This window comes from Macaca mulatta, chromosome 1, assembly GCF_049350105.2.
Source record: "Macaca mulatta isolate MMU2019108-1 chromosome 1, T2T-MMU8v2.0, whole genome shotgun sequence".
NCBI classification, from domain to species: Eukaryota; Metazoa; Chordata; class Mammalia; order Primates; family Cercopithecidae; genus Macaca; species Macaca mulatta.
The window spans coordinates 190596441-190618247 of NC_133406.1; the positions used below are offsets into that span (position 1 = coordinate 190596441).

Here is a 21807-nt window from a genome sequence, read left to right on the forward strand (position 1 = left end):
CATGCTGCTGTTTTTGTGATAGCGAGTGAGTTCTCAGAAGATCTGATAGTTTTATACGGGGCTTTTCCACCTTTTGCTTGGCACTTCTCCTTTCTGCCATCATGTGAAGAAAGACGTGTGTGCTTCGCCTTCTGCCACGATTGTAAGTTTCCCGAGGCTTCCGCAGCCATGTGGAACTGTGAGTCAATTAAACTTCTTTTCTTTACAAATTACCCAGTCTCAGGCACTCCTTTATAGCAGCATGAGAATGGACTGATACAATAAGCTTGTTATTTATATGCACTGCTAGAATGTAAACTTTGTCCCCAGTACCTATCACAGTGCCTGGATACAATAGGTACTCAATCAGTTTTTGTCAGAACAAATAAATGACAGCACATACAAACTCTGTATCAGTTTATCTATATCTTTCTGACTACATCTGTCCCTTTCAACTTGGTAGTATTTATATGCATATTTATAGGCATACATATATCTTCCCTACATGGCTGGAAACTCCTTGAGGATCCATGTCTATTTCACCTTTGTATATCCTGGACACTTGAGGTAGAGTGTTTCCTGGTTAATGTCTGTTAAATGGAATAAATACATGATATGGTTCCCTACTTGTTCCTCTGCAGGCTTCTTAATCTTAACTTTGTCAAATCACTACCTCAATCCTCAAGAATACGAACATATTTGATTGGTAACAAGGAAAAGTAAAGGACCATTTTAACCACATTTCTGTTGCTTCCTTTTAAGAATTACTTGGCCACTAAGCTTAAAGGTTCTTTCCTTCCACCTCCTACAATCCATCAACCTCTTACTTGATAGGGCTTTTGCAAACACCTATCAGTTTCTTGGAGAGGGGAAAGTGAATAAAACCTTTAAAAAACATGCATTCTCCCAGAGTGCACCAATCTCTGCTTGCTATGGGTACAAGCTATTTTTACCAGGTGATACTGTGATATTCCTTTTCAACACATGATATTCACTCTTTCAAGCTGTTCGGCACTGTTCTATTTGGTTTCATGTTACATCAATGAGACAGTTTGAGGGAAAAGGAAAAATGGGACATGCTATATTTAGAAGCACCACTGAAACCCTAAATAAAAACTCTGAAAATTTCCTAAGCTCTTTGGCATCTACATTCAGGACCTACCTACTGACCTAAGATTAAGGCTGAGTAAAAAATGCTTTTGTGCAGAGAGTATTTTCCTAAGAATATTAATTATAGAAAGCCGTTTTCAGTGTATCCAAAACTTTAGAGGGTTAAAAATCATACAGACAGGCCACAGAAGAGTCGAACAATTACTACATGTATTTTGTATCTTCATAGTATTTTTTACTCTGCAAATTATGAGTCTAATTACATTTTAAAATAATAACATGTCTAGTTATGCATCTGGACATGCTGAGTTTGAGACAGCCATGTGACAAGTATGAAGAGTTGGCCAACAGCAGTTAGACATGGAAAAACAAAGTTCTGGGGGATTTAGGCTGGAGTATCAATTTCTCTGCATATGAGTAGAACACGAAACCATGAAAGAAAAAAACGTGAGCCTTGAAGAATCAGGAAAGCAGTAGGGTTAGGAGGAAAACTTACTAGTCAAATGTTAGCAATGGCCGGGCGCAGTGGCTCAAGCCTGTAATCCCAGCACTTTGGGAGGCCGAGATGGGCGGATCACGAGGTCAGGAGATCGAGACCATCCTGGCTAACACGGTGAAACCCCGTCTCTACTAAAAAATACGAAAAACTAGCCGGGCGAGGTGGCGGGCACCTGTAGTCCCAGCTACTCCGGAGGCTGAGCCAGGAGAATGGCGTAAACCCGGGAGGTGGAGCTTGCAGTGAGCTGAGATCCAGCCACTGCACTCTAGCCTGGGTGACAGAGCGAGACTCCGTCTCAAAAAAAAAAAAAAAAAAAAATGTTAGCAATCAATGTGTGCTGTAAGGACAAGAAAAAGGTTTCAAAAGAAGTATGTGCCTAAGATAGTACCTAGCATGTTATGAAGGTTAAAACATACTTAACTCATAGTCTCATTGTAAGACCCAGTGGTTACAGGCAAAAGGTCTTTGTAATCTGTAAAACATGATACAACGATTTGTTTCTCTTATTTCTAGAAGGAACATAAGAGTGGTAGGGTAGATCAACTGCAAAACTAGCACAATCTTTACCTATATCTATGCCCTTTGCAATGTGACTTTGCAGATCTTCCTAGAAAGAGATGTAATCTCTTTCCCCACTCCTGTATCTGGGCTGCTCTTGTCATCTGCTTTGGTCAATAGGATGCATTAGAAATTCCACCATGTCACTTCTTCCTTACTTTCGCTCTCTCTCTTGGTACCCTGCCCAGCTGTCATATGAACAAGCCCTGGTTCTCCTTCTAGAGGAAAAGAGATCACATGGAAGATAGCCCAGTGAGCCCAGCCAAGGCCATCCTTGGATAGCCTATAGCCCTCAACCCCTACACATGTGAAAAAACCCAGTCATGATCAGCAGAGCTACCTTCTTGCCCAAGAGCTTACTACAAACACAGGAATAAGACCAATTGAGATAAAAAGAACTGACTTGTAGACTCATGAGCAATAATAAACTCTCACTGTTTCAAACCATTGCATTTGAGGTGGTTAATTATACAGCAATAGATAACTGATGCAAGTAGCAATAAATAAACCAGTCCACCCTGAGCCATACTACGTGCCTGGCATTCTGCTAATGAGCACTTTACAGGGATTATTTGATTATTTCATTTGTTTCTCACAATAAATTTATGCAGTAAATATTATTATTCCCATTGTATGGATGATAATAAAATCAAGGTGCACATTGGTTAAGTTAACTTGCTCCAGTGTTGCACAGCTAGCAAAAAATGGGACTGAAATTCAAATCTGGCAGTCCAACCTCAGAGCAGCACTTAATCTAAGAAAGAGAATTTTTTCCTTAATCCAACAAATAGGAACTTTTCCCAGTCTTCTCCAGGATAATCTGTTCTAACCTTTTCCTTCACTTCTGATTGTTCTAACTCAAAAGGCCATTTCTATAAATTAACAGTAACAACTGACTTCATTTGTTGATATGTTATTTCATTTGATCCTTACAATAAGCATTTAAGTTTCCACCATCACCTTTGTTTTATAGAGGTGACAGGAAAAGGTGGGGGGCGAGCAGCCTGGTTGTGCTGTAACTCCAGGTCTAGTAACTCCACAGCCAACACTCATGCTGCCTGGCTACTCTTCTGAACTGTCTCCAAGTTCTCCATGTCTTCCTTAGGCTTAATTGCAAGTCAAACTGTTCCAATTACTGAACATATACCAAATATCCCCTATGTCTCTAGGCACGGGACTCGCCCTTGAGGAGGCTTTGAAGCAGTTATACCCATATTCCCTGCCCTCATGGAACTCAACACGACTTGGGGATGCAAGACAGAAATATACAAAAGGCTAAATGAATAGTAAGAGATGAAAAGTAAGAGGGTATTACTAATTGTCAAATGAATGGAATAAACAGATTCCAGAGTTCAAACAGGAGTGAGAGAAAAGTATGTTGGATCTACCTAGCAAGCCTTCACATGGGAGGCATAACAGGATGGGAAATTCCCTGTGGGAACACAGCCTGTCATTGCCATAGGTGTGTGATTCTTGTTTTGGATTATCATGGTGACTATATCTTCAAGATATTCATGTGGTGACTATTTAAATCTGGTGACTTTGGACAAGGTCAATTCCTAGTATGCAGACAAAAAAGATTCATCTGAGAGTTCCAACATATCCAGAAGTTGGCAGGACTGATAGCTGGACCCTGGAAACTTGAAATAATTACCAGGTCATGTCAGTCAATAGATCTAGAAAATGAATATGAGATGAGTCTAGTCCCGGGGAGTAGAAAAAAAGATTGAGAAAAGGACCAAGAAGAAATGCAAGCCATGCATCATACATACAGTATGTCAGCAAGTGGTGTTCTAGCCCTTAGGGTCCAGGGAAAAAACAGGTAAAAATAAAACACCTGCACTTGAGAAAATTCAACCAGTTTCACTTCCAGATTATTTTCTTTCTGTTCTCAATACCCAGAAAAGATCCACCTTGATCCAACACAACCTAACTTCCCAGGGGTACCTCTTGCCACCTAAGCCCTTGCACTCTATGACACACCAGACACATTGTAATGACTGCAGTTTCTCAGCACACCTTCCTCTATTACACACTCATGCTGTTCCTGGCCTCTGGGACTTGGCACAAGCTTTTCCTTCTCTGGGATTTCTCATTTGTTCTATGTACCCTACTCAATCCTGCCCTCCCTCTTCCCCTAGATAATTCCTACTTTTCCTTTATTCCTTAGTTTAAATATCACTTCCAGTTGAAAATAGGGAAAACAGGAATCCCTGGGTGGGAAAAGACCATACCTGAGGAAAGAGGCTGGTACAGTAGGCCTGAAGCTAGAGGAGATCGATGGTTCCAGGTTCGGTGAGAGGTTCTAACTGAAAACCACATTTAACAGTCTAAGAAAAGGAAGGCAGTGTGATAAAGAATGAAATAAGTCTGTTACTAGGGTCCTATATCACAGTGCTGTGGGACTACCATGAAAACAGGCCAGACAAGAAGAAAATGCTTCACCAAGAACTGGGAAGAGAGGAGCCCCTGAGATCTGGAGACAGGAAAAATGGCAAAAGTCCCCAAGTGGTAGGAGGAGAAAGGGCAGACACTCAAAAAGGTCTTACAGAAAGAGGGTGGTTAACCAGAGAGATGAGTGTTTCAAAATAGATAAGTGCAAATGCTGATATAGGAACAGAGATCTGGAGACAGTGGTCATAGAGGAAGCTAAAAAGCCATCAGGTAATATAACATGTAGGTGTTTCCTACAGTGGCAGTAGCATAGGAGAAAGGTGCGGGCAGCTTTAGAGCAACAAACAAAACAACAGTAGACAATGACCAGGAAATATGGTGAGAAGAGTCATCAGAGGAAAAGAAAGGCAAAACTGTAAGTAGCAGAACACATTAAATAAATAACATTAATAATAAAAATAATATTCACCATGTATGAGGCATTTACTCAATTACCAAGAATCTATTAATAATATGCATTATTTCATTTGGAAAAAATGGCCCCGAGGATGTCCAGAAAGATACAAGAAAGGAGCAAGGCTGACAGTGTGCCATTTTGTAGATGGAAGACTACACATCCACTGGAAATATTTAAAGTGACCTCTCCTAGGATCCAATTGGGGAGTCTAGAGGACATTCAGGTTATATTTGTTTAGAACCCAATTATCCTACCAGAATGAAACCTTCTTGAGGACAGAGACTGTGCTTTTTGTTCACCACTGTGTGAACAGAACCTGGCATTGGGCCTGACACATGGAGGGTACTAGATAAATATGGGTTGGTAGACTTAACAAACAAGAATGGATGGGTGAATGGATGGATGAAAGAATGGATAAAAACTCAGCTTAACGTATTTGTATCGTTGGGAAATAAGATAGAAAGCATGTGTCCATGTTTGAATAAAAAATTTAAAGGGGAATGGAAACATCCCAAATCCACACCTGCTGATGACAGTGGGAAATAAGGTGAGATACTCTCAAGAGAATGGTAGAATTCATCTGTCCCCACCCTTTCCCTCCTGTGTATTCTCTTCCAAATCTCTTTTCTATTCACACCTTACAGGCCAAGCAAACAAACGATTCTCCTCATTCACTGATTCAACAAACACTTCCTAAGCTCCTCAAGGAGCTGGGGCCCCAAAGCAGGCATGAACTAGCACTGAGCACACAGACAAGCAGGACACAGGGTGGGAAATATCAGCTAAGGTGGGTGTGGTATGGTAAGTGCAGAGGGTTCCTGTAAGAATACAGAAGAGTCATGCCCAACTCAATTTGGGGTGTTCTAAAGACATAACAGGCATCCCAGATAAATATAATGGCATGGCTATAGGGACAAGAGGAGGAAGAGTAGTCCATTCAGAGGTGGAAGAAGTGAGAAATGACACAAATTAGGTCCCTCCTCTGGGCTCTCAGGGCACCCTGCACATATCTCATTATTGCATTTAGAGCAAAGACTGACGCTATCTGCTTATTCTCCTTGTTTTCTCCACAAGATTGTGGACTCCTTGAGATCAAAGGCTATGCGATTCATCTATATACTCCTAGCATCCAGCCAAGTTTCTGGGATACAAAGGATACTTAACTGGATGAACATGAACTTCAGAAAGGGAAGGCAACATACCATAATGGTTAAAAACATGATAAAGAACACTGAAACTCACTTGGCTGCGACACCTTGAGCCCTTTCTCTGTGCCTCGGTTTCTTCATCTGTGAAATGAGGATAATAATAATACTCATCTGTATTAGTTGGGTCTGCCCAGAAACAGACAATGAGACAGACAGAAGTGCAAGAGATTTATTAGTTTCTTGTGAAAATATGGGGGCGGGGACGGTGAAGAAAGTAGAATTGGAGACAGAGCCTCAGACTACGAGGCAGATCAGACAAAGGCTTGCCAACCTAATGGAGAGCTCTGAAATAAAGATTACCCATTAGGGGAGTTCCCACACTGGGCAGAAATGGCCAGGCCTTAGTACTACCAGAGTGTTTAGTCATTGGCTAAGACCACTCAGCAAAAGCATGGCCTACAGGCACTGCCACTGGAGACTGTCATCTAACTGCACTCCTTGCAAATGAACATAAGCTTCCTCTTAAAGGCAGATCTGAATGGTGCACCTCCATGAGGGCCACACTACCTGATGGGGTTGTGAGGTTTCCATTAGTTACTATGGATTACACACTTTAAACAGTGCCCAGAATTTAGTATGCATTATTTAAGGATTTGGTCTTACTGTGAGTTATCTGCATAACTATATATAATTTTAAAACTTGAATTTATGTTCATAATCATAAACTCGAATGACTACAGGGGATAGGTAGGAAACATAAATGTGTAAATTGACCTAAAAAAGAGGAAAGGAAGCCCATGCTCTCTATAGCCTAACTGGAGAGTACATACCTTGCCTCAAGGGATTCAGGTTAAAAACAATACCAAAGAAAATAGCCACTATTCAAGCCCAGCAAAGAGTCAAACTTTGAAAACTAAACTGGTATATAATTTTATGAACAAACCAAAGCTATTATGTAAATATCTTCTCCATCACTTTTGGTCATTGACTGTTAAGTGCAGAGCATCATAAGGATCTTACTTTTCATAAACCATGCTGGTGAACTTGATCTCTCTGATACTTTAGGATTGATATTACAATCTCAAGAGGTATCAAGGAATATTAAGGTTTGGTCTGCGTTTGGTATTCAAAGTTTTGATTTTTTAAATGTATAGGGATACTCTGTGCTGGATATTAAACATATGTCTATTTCTTTTTCCTCTCCAACAAGAGAAATAGGAGAAAAATTACCTTGAATGAGGGGTGTAAATCATGCTTGAGTGCTACAAGGCACTCAGGGTACCTGGCCAGAGGAAGTAGGCAGACAACTTTGTCCAGCCACAATTGATGAAGAAGAGATGGAGTGGTGTGGGGAAATCAGGTTCTGGGCCTGTAAAGTGTGGAAACATAGGCTCACTGTGCCACTGAGTTCTGAGACTTGTTTGAGACTTGGCAGGTGACAGTGGGAAAGTATCTTACAAGTAGGATCATACTGGTGACAGTGCAGTAGTTAGAACAGAGGACCCAGTGTAGCACCTTCTCACCTAGAGGCTGACCCAGGCCCTCCTCCATAGTAAGAGCAGGAGATTCTGCTTCACAAAGTCCTTAGTCACTGCTCTGGATCTTGATCCTGAGCCAAGTTGCGACTCTGTCACCAGTTCTCTATGACTTAGCTGCAAAGCATGACATCACTTATGATTCCTGATTGTGGCATTTGATGTAGTTTGAGCTGTTGAGGGGAAAAGGAATGTGGACACTCCTATTATACCTAATTATGTATCATGAAAAGTCATACAGCTTCTTTTGGAAGTCGAGCTTTTGACAAATAGATGGCAGGTGCCTAAATGACATTCCTTGATGACACATGAAAAGGTCATAACAATCTCTCTGAACTCTGAAATTCTAGGTTTTATATAAAGAGATTTGACAATTTATTCTGTTTATTTACTTGTAATGAACAGTATATGACAGACAAACTTTAGGGCATACAATAACTTTTCATTTCAATTTTGTAGCACAGTGTAGTATTTAAAAAATTCCGTTTTGAGATAAAATTTATATAACAAAATTAACCATTTTAAAGTGAACAATTCAGTGGCATTTAGTAGGTTCACATTTTTGTGCAACCATGACCTCTATCAAGTTCCAAAACATTTCCATTATTCCCCCTTATTCATTAAGCAGTTTTTCCCCATTCACCACCACTCCCTAACCTCTGGCAACACCAATTTGCCTTCTGACACTATAGATTTATCTGTTCTGGATATCTCATAAATGAAATAATATAATACGTGACCTTTGGTGTCTGGTTTCTTTCACTTATGTTTTGGAGGTTCATCCATGTTGTAGCATGTATCAGAATTTCTGTACTTTTCATGGCTGAATAATATTCCACTGCATTATATAAAACAATTTGTTTATGCATTCATCCACTCATGGACATCTGGGTTGTTTCTACCTTTTGGCCATTTATGAATAATGCCTCTATGAACATGTGTGTACTTGTACTTGAATACTTGTTTTCTATTCTTTTGGGTATATATGCCAAGGAGTGAAAGCAAAACAGGGGGGTTCCATTTTCTCCATATCCTCACCAATACTTTTTTTTTTTTAAATCATAGCCATGCTAGTAGGCATAAAGTAGTATCTCTTTATGGTTTTTATGACACTGAACATCTTTTCATGTGTTTGCTGGCTATTTCTTAACATCTTAAATAACAATCAGGGATCCAAATTTCAGTTCAAATTTCATTTTACATGAGGCTTCTAAATGCAAATAAATGAACTGAAGTGACAGTTTAACAGATACTTTCTGTGAGCTTCACTAAGTCCATGCATGTATAGGCAATGACAAGTGCATCACAATTTGCTAAGTTTTAGTGTAGTATTTTTTTAAACTTTATTGTAAAATGCATTTCCATCTCAGAAATCTTATCTTAGAATCAGAGAAATATAACTGATATTTAAGAAAATGCAAGCTCTACAAGGGTAGCAATTTTAATTTATAACACTCTATTAGGCACTCAATAAATGTTGGCTAATTAAAGGTATCAGTTTGACTACCTGGACCCAGAGACTGAAAAATTTAATGCAGGCAGTAAGGAAGAAAAATGAATCTAGGATAATTTCTAGATTCAATATTTTTCTGCCTAGAGCCACTGGGTAAATGGTGGTGCCATTAACCAGAATAGTGAATATAGGAACAAGAACACTTATAATAAAAGAATTATCCTGGGCCAGGTGCAGCAGCTCATGCCTATAATCCCAGCACTTTGGGAAGCTGAGGGGGATGGATCGCTTGAGGCCAGGAGTTTGAGACCAGCCTGGGCAACATGGGGAAATCCCATCTCTACAAAAAATACAAACACGGTGGTGCATGCCTATAGTCCTAGCTACTAAGGGAGCTGAGGTGGAAGGATTACCTGAGTCTGGGGGGCAGAGGCTGCAGTATGTAGAGTACAGTGCCACTGTACTCTAGCCTGGGTGACAGAGTGAGACACTGTCAGGAAAAAAAAAAAAAAAGGAATTATCATAGAATTCTTACCATTAATGTAGAGGTCCATTTTTACTTTTTTTTTTCTTTAGACTAGTCAAGTGAAGCCATTTTTATTTTTTAATCTTCAATTTTCATGCTCCCTTTATAACAACCTTTCTATGTGGATAAGTGTAAAAGAAAAGTGAAAGGGTACTATAGAAACATAAGGTAAGAAGGCTGCCCCTTTCAAAATTTCCCATTTAATTTTTTTGTGGTTTGGTTTTTCTTCCTATATATCCTATCCTGTCCTTACCCCTGCTGAATGTCAATCCATCTCACATCAATCTAGTGTTCCATGGTTATAATGACAGTGTTTACAGTACTGGTTATCCCAATTTGGTTTTGTAAATTTGTTAAGTCTGTTCTCTAGCTCGTGAATTAGAGAACGTCTCCCACAGAACAGCATTTATCTATAAAAGCAGACCATGGTCCATTGTGACCCCTATGTGACACCACTTTATGATTAGAGGATAGAGCACTAAATTTTAGTTTACTCTGATCACTTCCCCCCATAGACTCTGATTCTTCCATTTCAAAAATCAGAAAAAAGTAACTCAAGCTTACTTTAATTTGGAAAAATGTTTTGGTGCTGTCTTTTAAAATTATTTTATTGTAAGAATACTCTAGCCTTGCTTGCATAATGTATACCCAAAAAGAATAAATCACACCCTTGAAGGGTGTGATTTGGAACTCACAAAATTGTCCCATGTATACAAAAGTTTCTTGAGCTCTGTTCTTGTGTCATATGTCCCAAACAACATGGCAACTTGACATCATATTATACTATAGTCACATATTGCTTAACAATGGGGATACATTCTGAGAAATACATCAGACAATTTTGTCATCATGCAAACATCACATAATGTACTTACACAAAGCCTACGTTGTATAGACTACTGCAGACCTAGGTTATATGGGATATCCTACTGTTCACACGCTACAAACTTGGACAGCATGTGACTGTAGTTAATACTGCAGGCCTCTGTAACACAATGCTTGTATTTGTGCATCTAAACATAGAAAAGGTACAGTAAAATACAGAATAAAAGACTAAAAACAGTGCATCTTTATAGGCAGTTGCCATAAATGGAGCTTGCAGGATTGGAAGTTACTCTGAGTGAGTCAATGAATGAGTGCTGAGTGAATACGAGGGCCTAGGACATTACTGTATACTACAGTAGATTTTATAAACACTGTACAATTAGGCTACACTGAATTTATAAAAAATGTTTTTTCTTTTAATAATAAATTAACTGTAGTTTCTGTAACTTTTTTACTTTATAAATTTTTAAACTTTTAGACTCATAATAACACTTAGCTGAAAACACAAACACATGTACAGCTGTACACATTTTCTTTCTTTATATCCTTTTCTATAAGCTTTTTTCTATTATTATTATTTTTTTACTTTTAAAACCTTTGTTGTTAAAAACTAAAAATGTACACAGTAGCCTAGGCCCATACAGGGTCAGAATCACCAATATCACTGTCTTGCACCTCCACATCTTGTCCCAATAGAAAGTCTTCAAGGGCAATAACCAACATGGACCTGTCACCTCCTGTGATAACAACGCCTTATTTTGAAATAACTCCCGAAGGACCTGCCTGAGGCTGTTTTACAATAAACTATTTTTAAAAATAAGTAGGTGTACATTCTTTTTTTCTTTCTTTTGAGACAGAGTCTTGCCCTGTTGCCCAGGCTGGAGTGCAGTGGCGCAATCTTGGCTCACTGCAAGCTCTGCCTCCTGGGTTCACGCCATTCTCCTGCCTCAGCCTCCTGAGTAGCTGGGACTACAGGTGCCCGCCACCATGCCCGGCTAATTTTTGTATTTTTAGTAGAGATGGGGTTTCACCATGTTGGCCAGGATGGTCTCGATCTCCTGACCTCGTGATCTGCCTGACTCGGCCTCCCAAAGTACTGGGATTACAGGCATGAGCCACCTCATCTGGCGGGTGTACATTCTTAAATAATGATAAAAAATATAGTATAGTAAATGCATAAACCAGTTACCTAGTAATGTATTAACATTATCAGGTGTTATAAACTGTACCTAATTGTGTGCGCTATATTTTTATATGACTGGCAGCACAGTAGATTTGTGTGCACCACTATTACCACAAACATATGAGTAACGTATTATGCTACGATGTTACAATGGCTATGAAGTCACTAAGCAATGGGATTTTTTCAGCTCCATTATAATCTTACGGGACCACCGTCATGTACGAACTTTGTTGTTGACCTAAACGTTCTTGTGTGGTGCATGACCATATAGTATTACACTCAGTGTCATTTCCCCCTCAACAAGAACAGACGGCGAAAGTTTGTAGTACAAAACTCTTATTAGTAATACAAACTTGGGGTGTGACTTCAATTATTACCATCATGCACCAGGCACTTCTAGAACACTAGTTCCAGTGACCTGAGTAAGATCCTCAAAACTTTTGCTTCCCAGATGACCCTTTGTCCAGAAACTCACGCTGTGAGAATAAAAAGACCTTTACTATCAGAAATGTAGGGAAAAAGATGGGCAGTCCATCTTCAGGGAAAGAAAAGGAAATCCCTTTCATAATAACAGCAGAGCAAACTAACCCAGATCAATCACAAGTTGCATAAGAGAGCAAAGTTGTACAGAGTCCTACTCACACCTTCGGCAGCAAAAACACGACTTCCTGGTGTAGACTTCCTATTTAGGCACTCTGCAGTTGATGACTACTCAGAACTTTTGCTTTTTATTTTCTCCTTACTCCCATCTCTACCCTACCTCTCTGAAATTTTAATTCAAGGCAGCACAACTTCAAAACTTTTCTTGTAAAGGTTTTGGTTGAAGGAGGCTCATACTAAGTCATTTGCTCAATAAATAACTTGTTGATTGTCCCAAAGTGCTGGGATTACAGGTGTGAGCCACCGTGCCTGGCCTATATAGACTTTTGAAGGTCAAAGTAGAAAGATTTTTTTCAACACTATCCACCAGTTGGGATAAGTTCCTTTGTGGTGTATTTAAAATTGATCATGTTTTGAAGTCACAAAACCAGGATTTAAGTCCCTACTCTTGTCATTTACTGGATATCTATTATTGGGCAAGTCATCCAACTTCTCCAAGGCTGTCATTTTTAGAGTAGTGTCTTGGTCAGGGTCTCAACAGGAAACAGAAGGCGTATTCAGAAAGGGAAATTTAGCAGGATTTAATGAAGATAAGTCACTGAAGATAGAAACAGTGGAGACCCAGCCCTAGATCTTGAGAGAACCCATAAAGAGAGAGAAAGCTGTAGCTGTAGATTGGATAGGTGCTGTGGCCTCCACACAGCCACTGCTAGCCACTGCTAGCCACTGCTAGCCAGTAACCTGGAAGGGAGAGAGCTGGAGAAGTAAATATTCCAAACTCACTTTTCATCTGTCTGAGATATCTTGTAAGCACCCCGTATTGGCTGAATCCTTCCAGAAGCAAGAGTGCAAGGGAGCTTGTTGATGAAGCCATGAAGGTCAGCCCCAAGGCCACAGAAAAGATTGGGAAAGGGGTAGGGAGTAAGATCTCAAGGGCAAATGGAAGATACTCAGCCCAAAACTTACTAATGGCTGCCCACCTCTCACATAGATTTGCTGTGAGGATCAAATTAATATTAATATATGTAAAAATACTTTGTAAACTATAAATAAAATACACAAATATAATAATTATAAGGTCTATCCTATAAGAAATAAACTAAAAAGAATAATACCAATCTATGGTGTGAGTCTTCTAAGGTTGACAGATCTCATACTTTCAAATCTAGTATATTCTTTACACTGGAATTTATTCTTTCTGGTTAAAATTTCCAATCATGAGGACAAAAATCAAACAGAAAAGGAAATTTTCAGTACCAAATTTTCAGTACTAGATAAGTGAAAAATTAATTCCCCTGGCAAGATGGGTGTGACAATGGTTGGGCAGGACTCAGACACCTACCCATTAGCATCTATCAGGTTGTTTTCCTGCCTTCCTCCCTTTTCCATCTCCTAATCTAACTTCTGCCAGCAGTAGAATTAGCAGAAGTCCATTTTCTATTGCATTTCAGAACCAGTTCTTATAAGCACAAATTCATTTGCCAAAGAAACATTCAACAAGCATTTGGAGAGAACCACTATGCTAAGCATCTACTTATTGGTAGACAATATTTATGTCAACACTTACTCAGCATACAAAACATATAACTCAGTTTACAATAGTTTTCCTCCTTGCTGATTCCTCTCAAGCCGCAATGACCTCCTTGCTGTAACTTGAACACCTGTAGGTACACTCCCGCCATATGGCCTTTGACCTGGCTGTTCCCTCTGCTTATATAATCCCCAGATAGCCACACAACTAAAACTTCCTCACCTTCATCAAGTTTTGTTCAAATATCACTTCCCACTGAGGCCTACTGTATTCAAGATTGCAATCCTCCACTGGAATCCTTATCCCTCTTTATCTGACCCTATTTTTTTTTCCACATAGCATTTATAACTGTCTAACATGCTCTATGATGCACTTCTTGATTATGGTTATTTTTAATGTCTACTTTCTCTTGTTCCTTTGCTGACAGGGTTAGCTGAGTTTTGTTCACTGATACATCCTAAACACCTACAACTGGGCCAGGTCCATACTGGACACTCAATAAATATTCACTGAATCTATCAATCAATCACACCTATAATCCCAGCACTTTGGGAGGCTGAGGTGGGAGGATCACTTGAGGCCAGGAGTTTGAGAATAGCCTGGGCAACATAGAGAGACCCTGTCTCCACAAAAACATGCAAAAATTAGCTAGGCTCGGCGGCGTGAACCTGTTGTTCCAGTCACTCAGAAGGCTGAGGTGGAAGGATTGCTTGAGCCCAGAAGGTCAGGGATACAGTGAGCTGTGACCATGCTACTAAACTCCAGTTTGGGTGACAGCGTAAGACCGTCTCAAAACACAAAACATAAAAGACAAAACAAATCAATTATCCATCAGTCATCTGAAATGGTTTTAGGAGGCTCAGAGACATGAGAATTTTTTGTCAATGGAAGTATTAAAAGTACAAAAAGAAAGCTATTTTGATGTTATATTTTAAATCTAATAGACTCACCCCAACTATAACTTGTTGCAAAATTGTTGCTCATAGGTGAAAATTCATAGTGATGATTAACCTCCATTATAATGAAATGTAAAAGCTGCAGTATTTCTATTAAAAGAAACATAAGATCAAGTATCAAGCTGGTACTACAGATAATAAGCATTTGCAATTAACATACTGTGAATAACTGTAAACTCTGTTATCATACTAATAAAATTTTAAAATTCCTACAGCAACTGGGAACTCTGTAGCAGTTACATTATCAACACTAGCCACTTTGCCAGTTGTTCAGAGGCTGTGCAAATTAGCACAAACTGGTAGTAACAGTAACATACATAATGCTTTTGGGAGTCATTTTTGTACAACACAAGTTTAGAGGTTTTTTTTTCTTTTCTTTGGATTAAAATATCATACTCTGATGCATGAACGTGTGGAACACAGATGAACTTCAAAGTAGTGAGGAGAATAAACCGTGTAGTAGGCAGTTTAGGTTCATCTGAGTAAACTACTGCCAGACTCTGACTTGAGTGAACAAAGGTGCTTGTGTGGCAAATTTTGGTCTAAATTCATGGTTTGAATATGTGGAAAAGATGCATCAAGGGATTAGTATAATTATTTTGTTTCAGAGATACCTAGAAGGTCAAAGAGCTCAAATGACAAGGAGATATGAAAGTATCAAAGTGTTAAATGGTTTATTTTGAGAAAGTCAAACCTTCTGCTTCCATCACCTAAGACACTATAAAACCAGAAAGATTAGGAAGCTACTGCACAGCTGTCTTTTTTGGTCAATGAAAGACATTGCTAGTGGACCTTATCACAGATTAAACTCAGCTTGGACAATGACCCTAACTCAATTTCAGTTATAATCAACTTAACACACAAAAAGTGTGGTGTGTGTGTGTGTGTGTGTGTGTGTGTGTGTGTGTGTGTTGGTACATGATGAGTATTTTGGGGTTTCTCACATGTAAATCCAAATTGAACTGTTCCAAAACAAGAATTAAAATCTCACCTGTTTCATATTCTGCATGCTGAATTATTTTGAAAGAATCAATACAGCTTTTTACTAAATACCATGTGTTACTGGCTAAATTAAGTCCCTTCAAACTCATATGTTGAAGTGCTAACCCCCAGTATCTCTGGATGTGACTGGATTTTCATATAGGGCCTTTAATAAAGTAATTAAGGTAAAAAGAGGTCTAATCCAATAGGACTGGTATTCTTAAAGAAGAGATTAGGCCGCAGAGCAAAGAACATATGAAGAGACAGACAAGACAGCCATCTTGCAAGCCAAGGAGACAGATCTCAGAATTAATAGCCCTGGTAACACCTTCACCTTGAACTTCTAGCCTCCAGAACTGTGAGGAAGTAAATTTGTGTTGTTTAAGCCTCCCAGTCTGTGATATTTGTCATGGCAGCCCCAGCAAACTAATACTCTATGTATGATTTACCTCATCATGTTGTTCTATCAAAAGATGAAATTAATTATAAAAATCCAGTTCCCAATAAAAAAAATCACAAGTTGATAGATGACTCATTTATGCAGTACCACGAGTGAATAAGTCATTCCACATTAAGTAAGATATCCAGAAAACTGAAGCTTGCCCTTGACAAACCAAAGTTTGTAATCTAATCCTTTCAGATGGAAATGTTTCTAAAATACATCACTATACACTGCCCCACTTTCTAGAGAGAATATACAATTTAACTCTTTTAAAGAATAAAAATTAAAATTTCCAATAATTCAGCAATACTATTCAGTACCCTAATTCAAGTTTTACTTTGACCCAAGATTAAGACTGATTTCTCATGTCTTATCTTTACAATTTGTTCACCCCACACATTCAGCCAATATTTCTTGAAACTTGTATTTAGCAAGGTTTCTAAACTACTATAGGCTGAGAAACTAAGGAACTAAACATATTAGAACTATGTCTGAAGTAAAAATAAAAAGGCTTGAGGGAATGTGTGAGGAGCTTGCCTCTGAGTAAATGAGTTAGCATACTGTTTGTGGATATATGTTTGCTTTTGAGAAAAGTTTCTGCTTCCATCATAGTTTTTGCCTGCATTCTCAAGACATAATGTTGTAAAAAGTTCACGACCACTAAGTTTGGATAAGTGAGATTTTAGTTTTACAACATTTTATTAATAATTTTTGGTTTGTTTCTACCTCAAAAACTTTTCACAGCATATTTATGATAGATTGATATTATAATCTATATAGTGTTGATTCTGCCCTATAAAAAAGATGAATTTGAATACATCAGTTTAAACACTAACAATTAGCATGTATTGGTATTTACCATGTGCCTGGTACTGTGCTAAACACACTTTACATATTTCACTTAACTAAAACAATGCATAGAATTTACTGAAAGCAGGAAAAGGGATGCAAAATCACTATGATTTTTCAGGAACTGTGAATACTGGATGGATATTATCATATCCATTATCATATAATGCAAATGAGCAGTACTGGATCAAATAAAACATTTCAATTTTTTTTAAGCTACTAATGAAGACTAGTACCAAATTAAATATAATCTTGGCACAAGACAATCATTTTTTTCCATGGACCATCACTCCTGACATCAACCTGAAAAATTAAAGCACCTTCTCTGACCTTCCTGCGGCTCAGGATAAACTTATGAAGAAGGTATACTATTATGCAGAATTAGGCCTCCCAAAGGCATGTACTTAACACATTTGGAGGTTAATTTTAAACATGAACTTTATTGATATATAATGCACATAAAATCAAATGCCCAGATCTTAAAGGCTCAGTTTGATGAGTTTTGACAAATGGATACACCTTTGTAACCAATACCCCAATCAAGATAAAGCATAATTCAGTCACCCCAGTGAGCTCCCTCCTGTCCCTCTGTAGCCAAATCTCCCTCCCCAACTACAGGGAGCCATTTTTAAGCAATGTAGTAGCAGCGGTGGTAATAGCTACTGTTTATGTTTGGTTGATAATAGCAGTACTTACTGAGTGCCCACATGGCAGGCACTGTACATATATAATTTTCTATTAATTTTCATATCAACTTTACCAGGTTGGTATTAACCCCTGTGTCTATGGCGAAAAATGTGGGGGGAAGGACCAAAAATTTAATTATGCAAAATCACATAACTACTGAGTGTTGAGGTCAGACTGGAACCAAGAATAGCTAATGTAAAATCTCTCGTGCTAAACTATATTGCACTTACACATATGCTAAGGAGTTTTCTGTCGACCCAAAACACACAGTAAGTAGAGGAATTAGCAAGGCCACCAGCTCTAACTCACAACTCTACCTCTATTACAATCCACACCCAAGTACCTTATCTTAACCAGCAAGCAAAGGTTTCAGAGGCTAATACTAATGATAACTAAAGAGGATTACTTACAAGTTCTTCAACTGAAAACCTGCATGTAAATCCCTCATATATTTCTAGAGTAGTTAGAAGAGGGGGAAAATCCTCTGTATAGGTGGGTGGGTCACAACCCCATCGGCCCCAGGATTTTGTTAGTGCTTTAAAAAATGAATGGAAGGAATCCAACCATCCACTTGCTCATGGTCGACCCCATAAGCCACAGTGCCACAGTCTACCCTACCTAAGAACTGAAAGGAGAGGTGCCGCGCAGCATCGTACTGTCACTTTATTAAGGAAGCAAGTGGTGTCATGCAGCATTTTACTGTCACTTTATTGAGGAAACAAGGAGGCAAACATCTGGATTGAACCTTTTGATTCCTTGTTACGTTAATTTTATTCAGTGTTTTAAACTCAACCCACTCACATTTACAAAACACTTCACACAGACTACTTCCCTCATGAATGGAGTTCCATTCACATTTCACTTAAAACATCAAACTTATTCTGAAATGACGGAGGTTAAAGCTTGTTCAGTGTCAATTTGCAAGTATTATAAAATATTAAAAGCTAGGCGCACAAACGCAGGAGGATAATGTGAGGCAGCTTCTTCAAGGAGCTCTACTAAGTTAAAGCATTTAGGTAAGGGGCATGGATAGGCTTAAAGGAACCACAGAGCTCTCAACAAACTGTTGTGGAGCCGGGTATTTAAGTCCCCAGTGGGAAGATTTTATGAGAATTATCACCCTTGAGTGGTATTGGCTAACAGCTTGGGAATCAATATGACTCATTTTCCCCAAACCTGGAGTTGTTTTCTAGAAGTCCCTCCCCTCGGTTTCCCTGTGGTCTCCTGAAGTCCCTTAACATATGTTGGGGGAGGGGAGGTTCTCTCCTGGTAGAAAGAAATGAGTCTCCAGCAAGTTCAAGACTTCAAGACCTGTGTTTACTAAATCCTCCATGTATGACAGCCCCAGCCCAAAGAGAGACAACAATTACAACACACACAGGTACACCCTACGAATACGTGAGCCTCCTTCTTCCTCAGCTAAACATGAGCACTGCTTAGTGTAACACAGGCGCCTTCTTAATCTCGTCTAGAAAAACCCAAGTCCCACGTCCACAGCGGGGTGTAATAGAGGAAAGACAGGGGAGGGTGCTGCCCTCCCTGTGTGACAATTAGCGAAAGTCACACAGAGGGAACCTCTGAGGATCCAAGCCGGCGCGCCCAGCGCCTCGGGGCCCTGATCGCCCGAAGCTGCCTGGACTTTTTGGCGCCACCAGTACGTTCAACAAAGCCACCTCGAGGACAACTCCGAAAAGGCGCAGAGAGGAGTGGCGCGGGGCTGCTGTGGGGTCGACTGTCGCCGGGGAGGGGACGCGTGTCAACCCAAGTTTCGGTTGTCTCCCCTGGGGCCGGGAAGTCTCAGGAGGCCGGCAGGGGTGTGACCAGGACCTGAGGGGCCAGAGCCGCCAGATGGGCGGCGGATAGTGTCGCCAGGAGCCCTCGGGTCTGGGCAGCGCGGGGGCAGGATCCTCTTGCAAGGGCCCTCTCCCCCTCCCTGGGAGTCAGGGTGGCCAGGCTGGCCGCTGGGAGAAGCCAGTCGCGACCACGTGGCCCGGCGGGCGTCCGTAACAGAGGGCGGGCGGAGTCGGGGGTGCGGGGCCTGCGCCGAGGCGCTTCTACCTGATTCTTGAGGCGCATCTTCCCCGCCGGGCGATTCGGCCCGAGGCGGCGGAGGCTGGGCTGGGTGGCGCACAGCTGGCGGGAAGACGTCCGCAGAATCTCACTGCGCTAGCTCTCTAGCTCGCTCTGCGGCTCCGCCACCGTTGCCGCCGCCACCCCCTGGCCACCTCGAGGGGGCGCTTCGCGTAGAGACGGAGGATGACTCCTGCGAGTCAGGTTCCTGTGGTGGCCCTGGCGCCTACCTCGGGGGTTAGCATTCCAGTGTGCTCAAAATGTTGAAGGAGAAAGTCTCCTCTCTTTCCTCCAATGCTGCTTCCTGTGGTCTGCTTAAATTTTAAATGAGGTAGCTTCTTTGAAGCTAAAGTTCACTGACACCGTTTGGACCAATGTTAATTGCTGTGCCGGGCCCAGGGGGTTTATAAATGTGACCAATTCAGAACCCTTAGAATAAATCTTACCCTTTGGGGAGGGGAGCATGAAGAAGGTGGCTTGTCTTTGGCAGGGAATGTAGACACCTTAAGTAGATCCTTCAAGTCATGTTTGGCTGTTTGGTGTCTAAGATATGTCCAAAGTAAAGTGAGAAATGGAAACAGTTGACCCAAACGAAATGCCAAAGTCCTTTGTGAGTTCTGATTTCAGGTAAAAATAGTTACTGGCCCTTCCATTACTCTGTGGCCTTTTAAACCACGCTAGATGCTTGAATAACACAACATTAGTTCTGTGGTAGGTAATGGGATGATCATGAAAAATAGAAAAAGTAGCTTCTTTGGCCCTCCTTGACCTTCATGAAAGTCCACTCCTAGGGCTGAGAAACTCACAGTTGAATTGTTGAGAATGGCCGCTATTGACTAAAGCAAATCTAACTTGATTCAAAATACAGGAAGTACAGGTACCAGTAAAAATTATTGGGCTAAAGTAAGCTTCGTATCAAGAGTTAGAATGGAAATAGTAAAGAGATCATCTTATCCAGTGTTTCTTTATAGGTGAAGGCTCTGAGGTCCAGAAAAGACCTGCCCCAGATTACAAAAGAATCAGGAGGAAAAATTATAAAATTTCTCCTGACCCCTAGCCTATTGCTTTACCTCACAATTCTCAGCATTCTCAAGCTTTCCCTGTTTTTAAGACTTGAGCAAGATTCAGAACTTCAAATAGGCCCAAACAAACTAAAGAGGAATCCTAGGTAGTAAAAAGATTTTGGAAGACAAATGGAACAAATTTGATGATGGTTTCATTGTAATAATCGCTATGTTATTGACACTATGCCAAGCGCTATTCACTTTCCATGGACTATCTCATGCAATTCAAGTTTCTTAGAGCAGCCTTAAAATTGAACAATCACTGATGGCTATAAGAACTTTTTTCCTACAATCTTCTTTGGTTATGTAATACAAAGGAATTTTGTTCCTGAGCAGTTGGGGATATACCAACTCAAAATTCTGCTAACTCAAATCCTTTGATCCAGTAGTTCCACTTTTATAAATTTATTTTAAGGAAATAATCATTAACATGTTCAAAGATTTGACTCTATGATTATTTGCTGTAGCGTTCTTTGAAATATGGAAAAATTATAAATACTATTTATAACTTTTCTATCAGTCAACATGATATTGTGAACATCTTTGTTGACTAATTTTTCACATCAGTCAATAAAGGGGACTGATCATACAATGGAATATTCTGGAGACATTAGGAATGATACAGTTGATGAATATCAACATGAAAAGATGTTCACAATATATTTCAAAGTGAGAAAAGCAGTTCACAAAATTGTATCTTCAGAATGATCCTGTTTTTTGAAAGGGTAACTGGTTATTTTGGAAGGTGAGATTATGCATGATCTATACTTCCCTTTTGCCTGTGTTTTTTTTTTAAAAAAAAGCAGTAGTAAATGTTTATTATTTTAGAATTAAAATAAAACAGATTAGTTTTAATGTATCACTATCTCTAATTATTATCAAAATACCTACAATGAGCAAAGCATTGTGGCAAAGGCCAGCAGGCAAAAATTCAGTGCAGTTTAGCGTAGTAAAGAATAT

At 39.8% G+C, this 21807-nt stretch overlaps 1 protein-coding gene across 3 annotated transcripts in view; it reads right to left on the reverse strand.

Moving 5' to 3' along the window:
• The window catches only part of ELAVL4 (ELAV like RNA binding protein 4), a 152798-nt gene extending 132857 nt beyond the window's left edge, over positions 1-19941 (reverse strand). For 2 of the 3 annotated variants that reach the window (XM_015139130.3, XM_077991740.1), the window contains exon 1: positions 19772-19936. In XM_015139130.3, the coding sequence (XP_014994616.1) occupies positions 19772-19789 (18 nt within the window). In that variant the 5' untranslated portion in view covers positions 19790-19936. Of the gene's footprint in view, positions 1-19771 lie in introns of all 3 variants that reach the window. The other variant, XM_015139169.3, reaches the window with a different exon arrangement.
• Positions 19942-21807: the final 1866 nt, after the last annotated feature.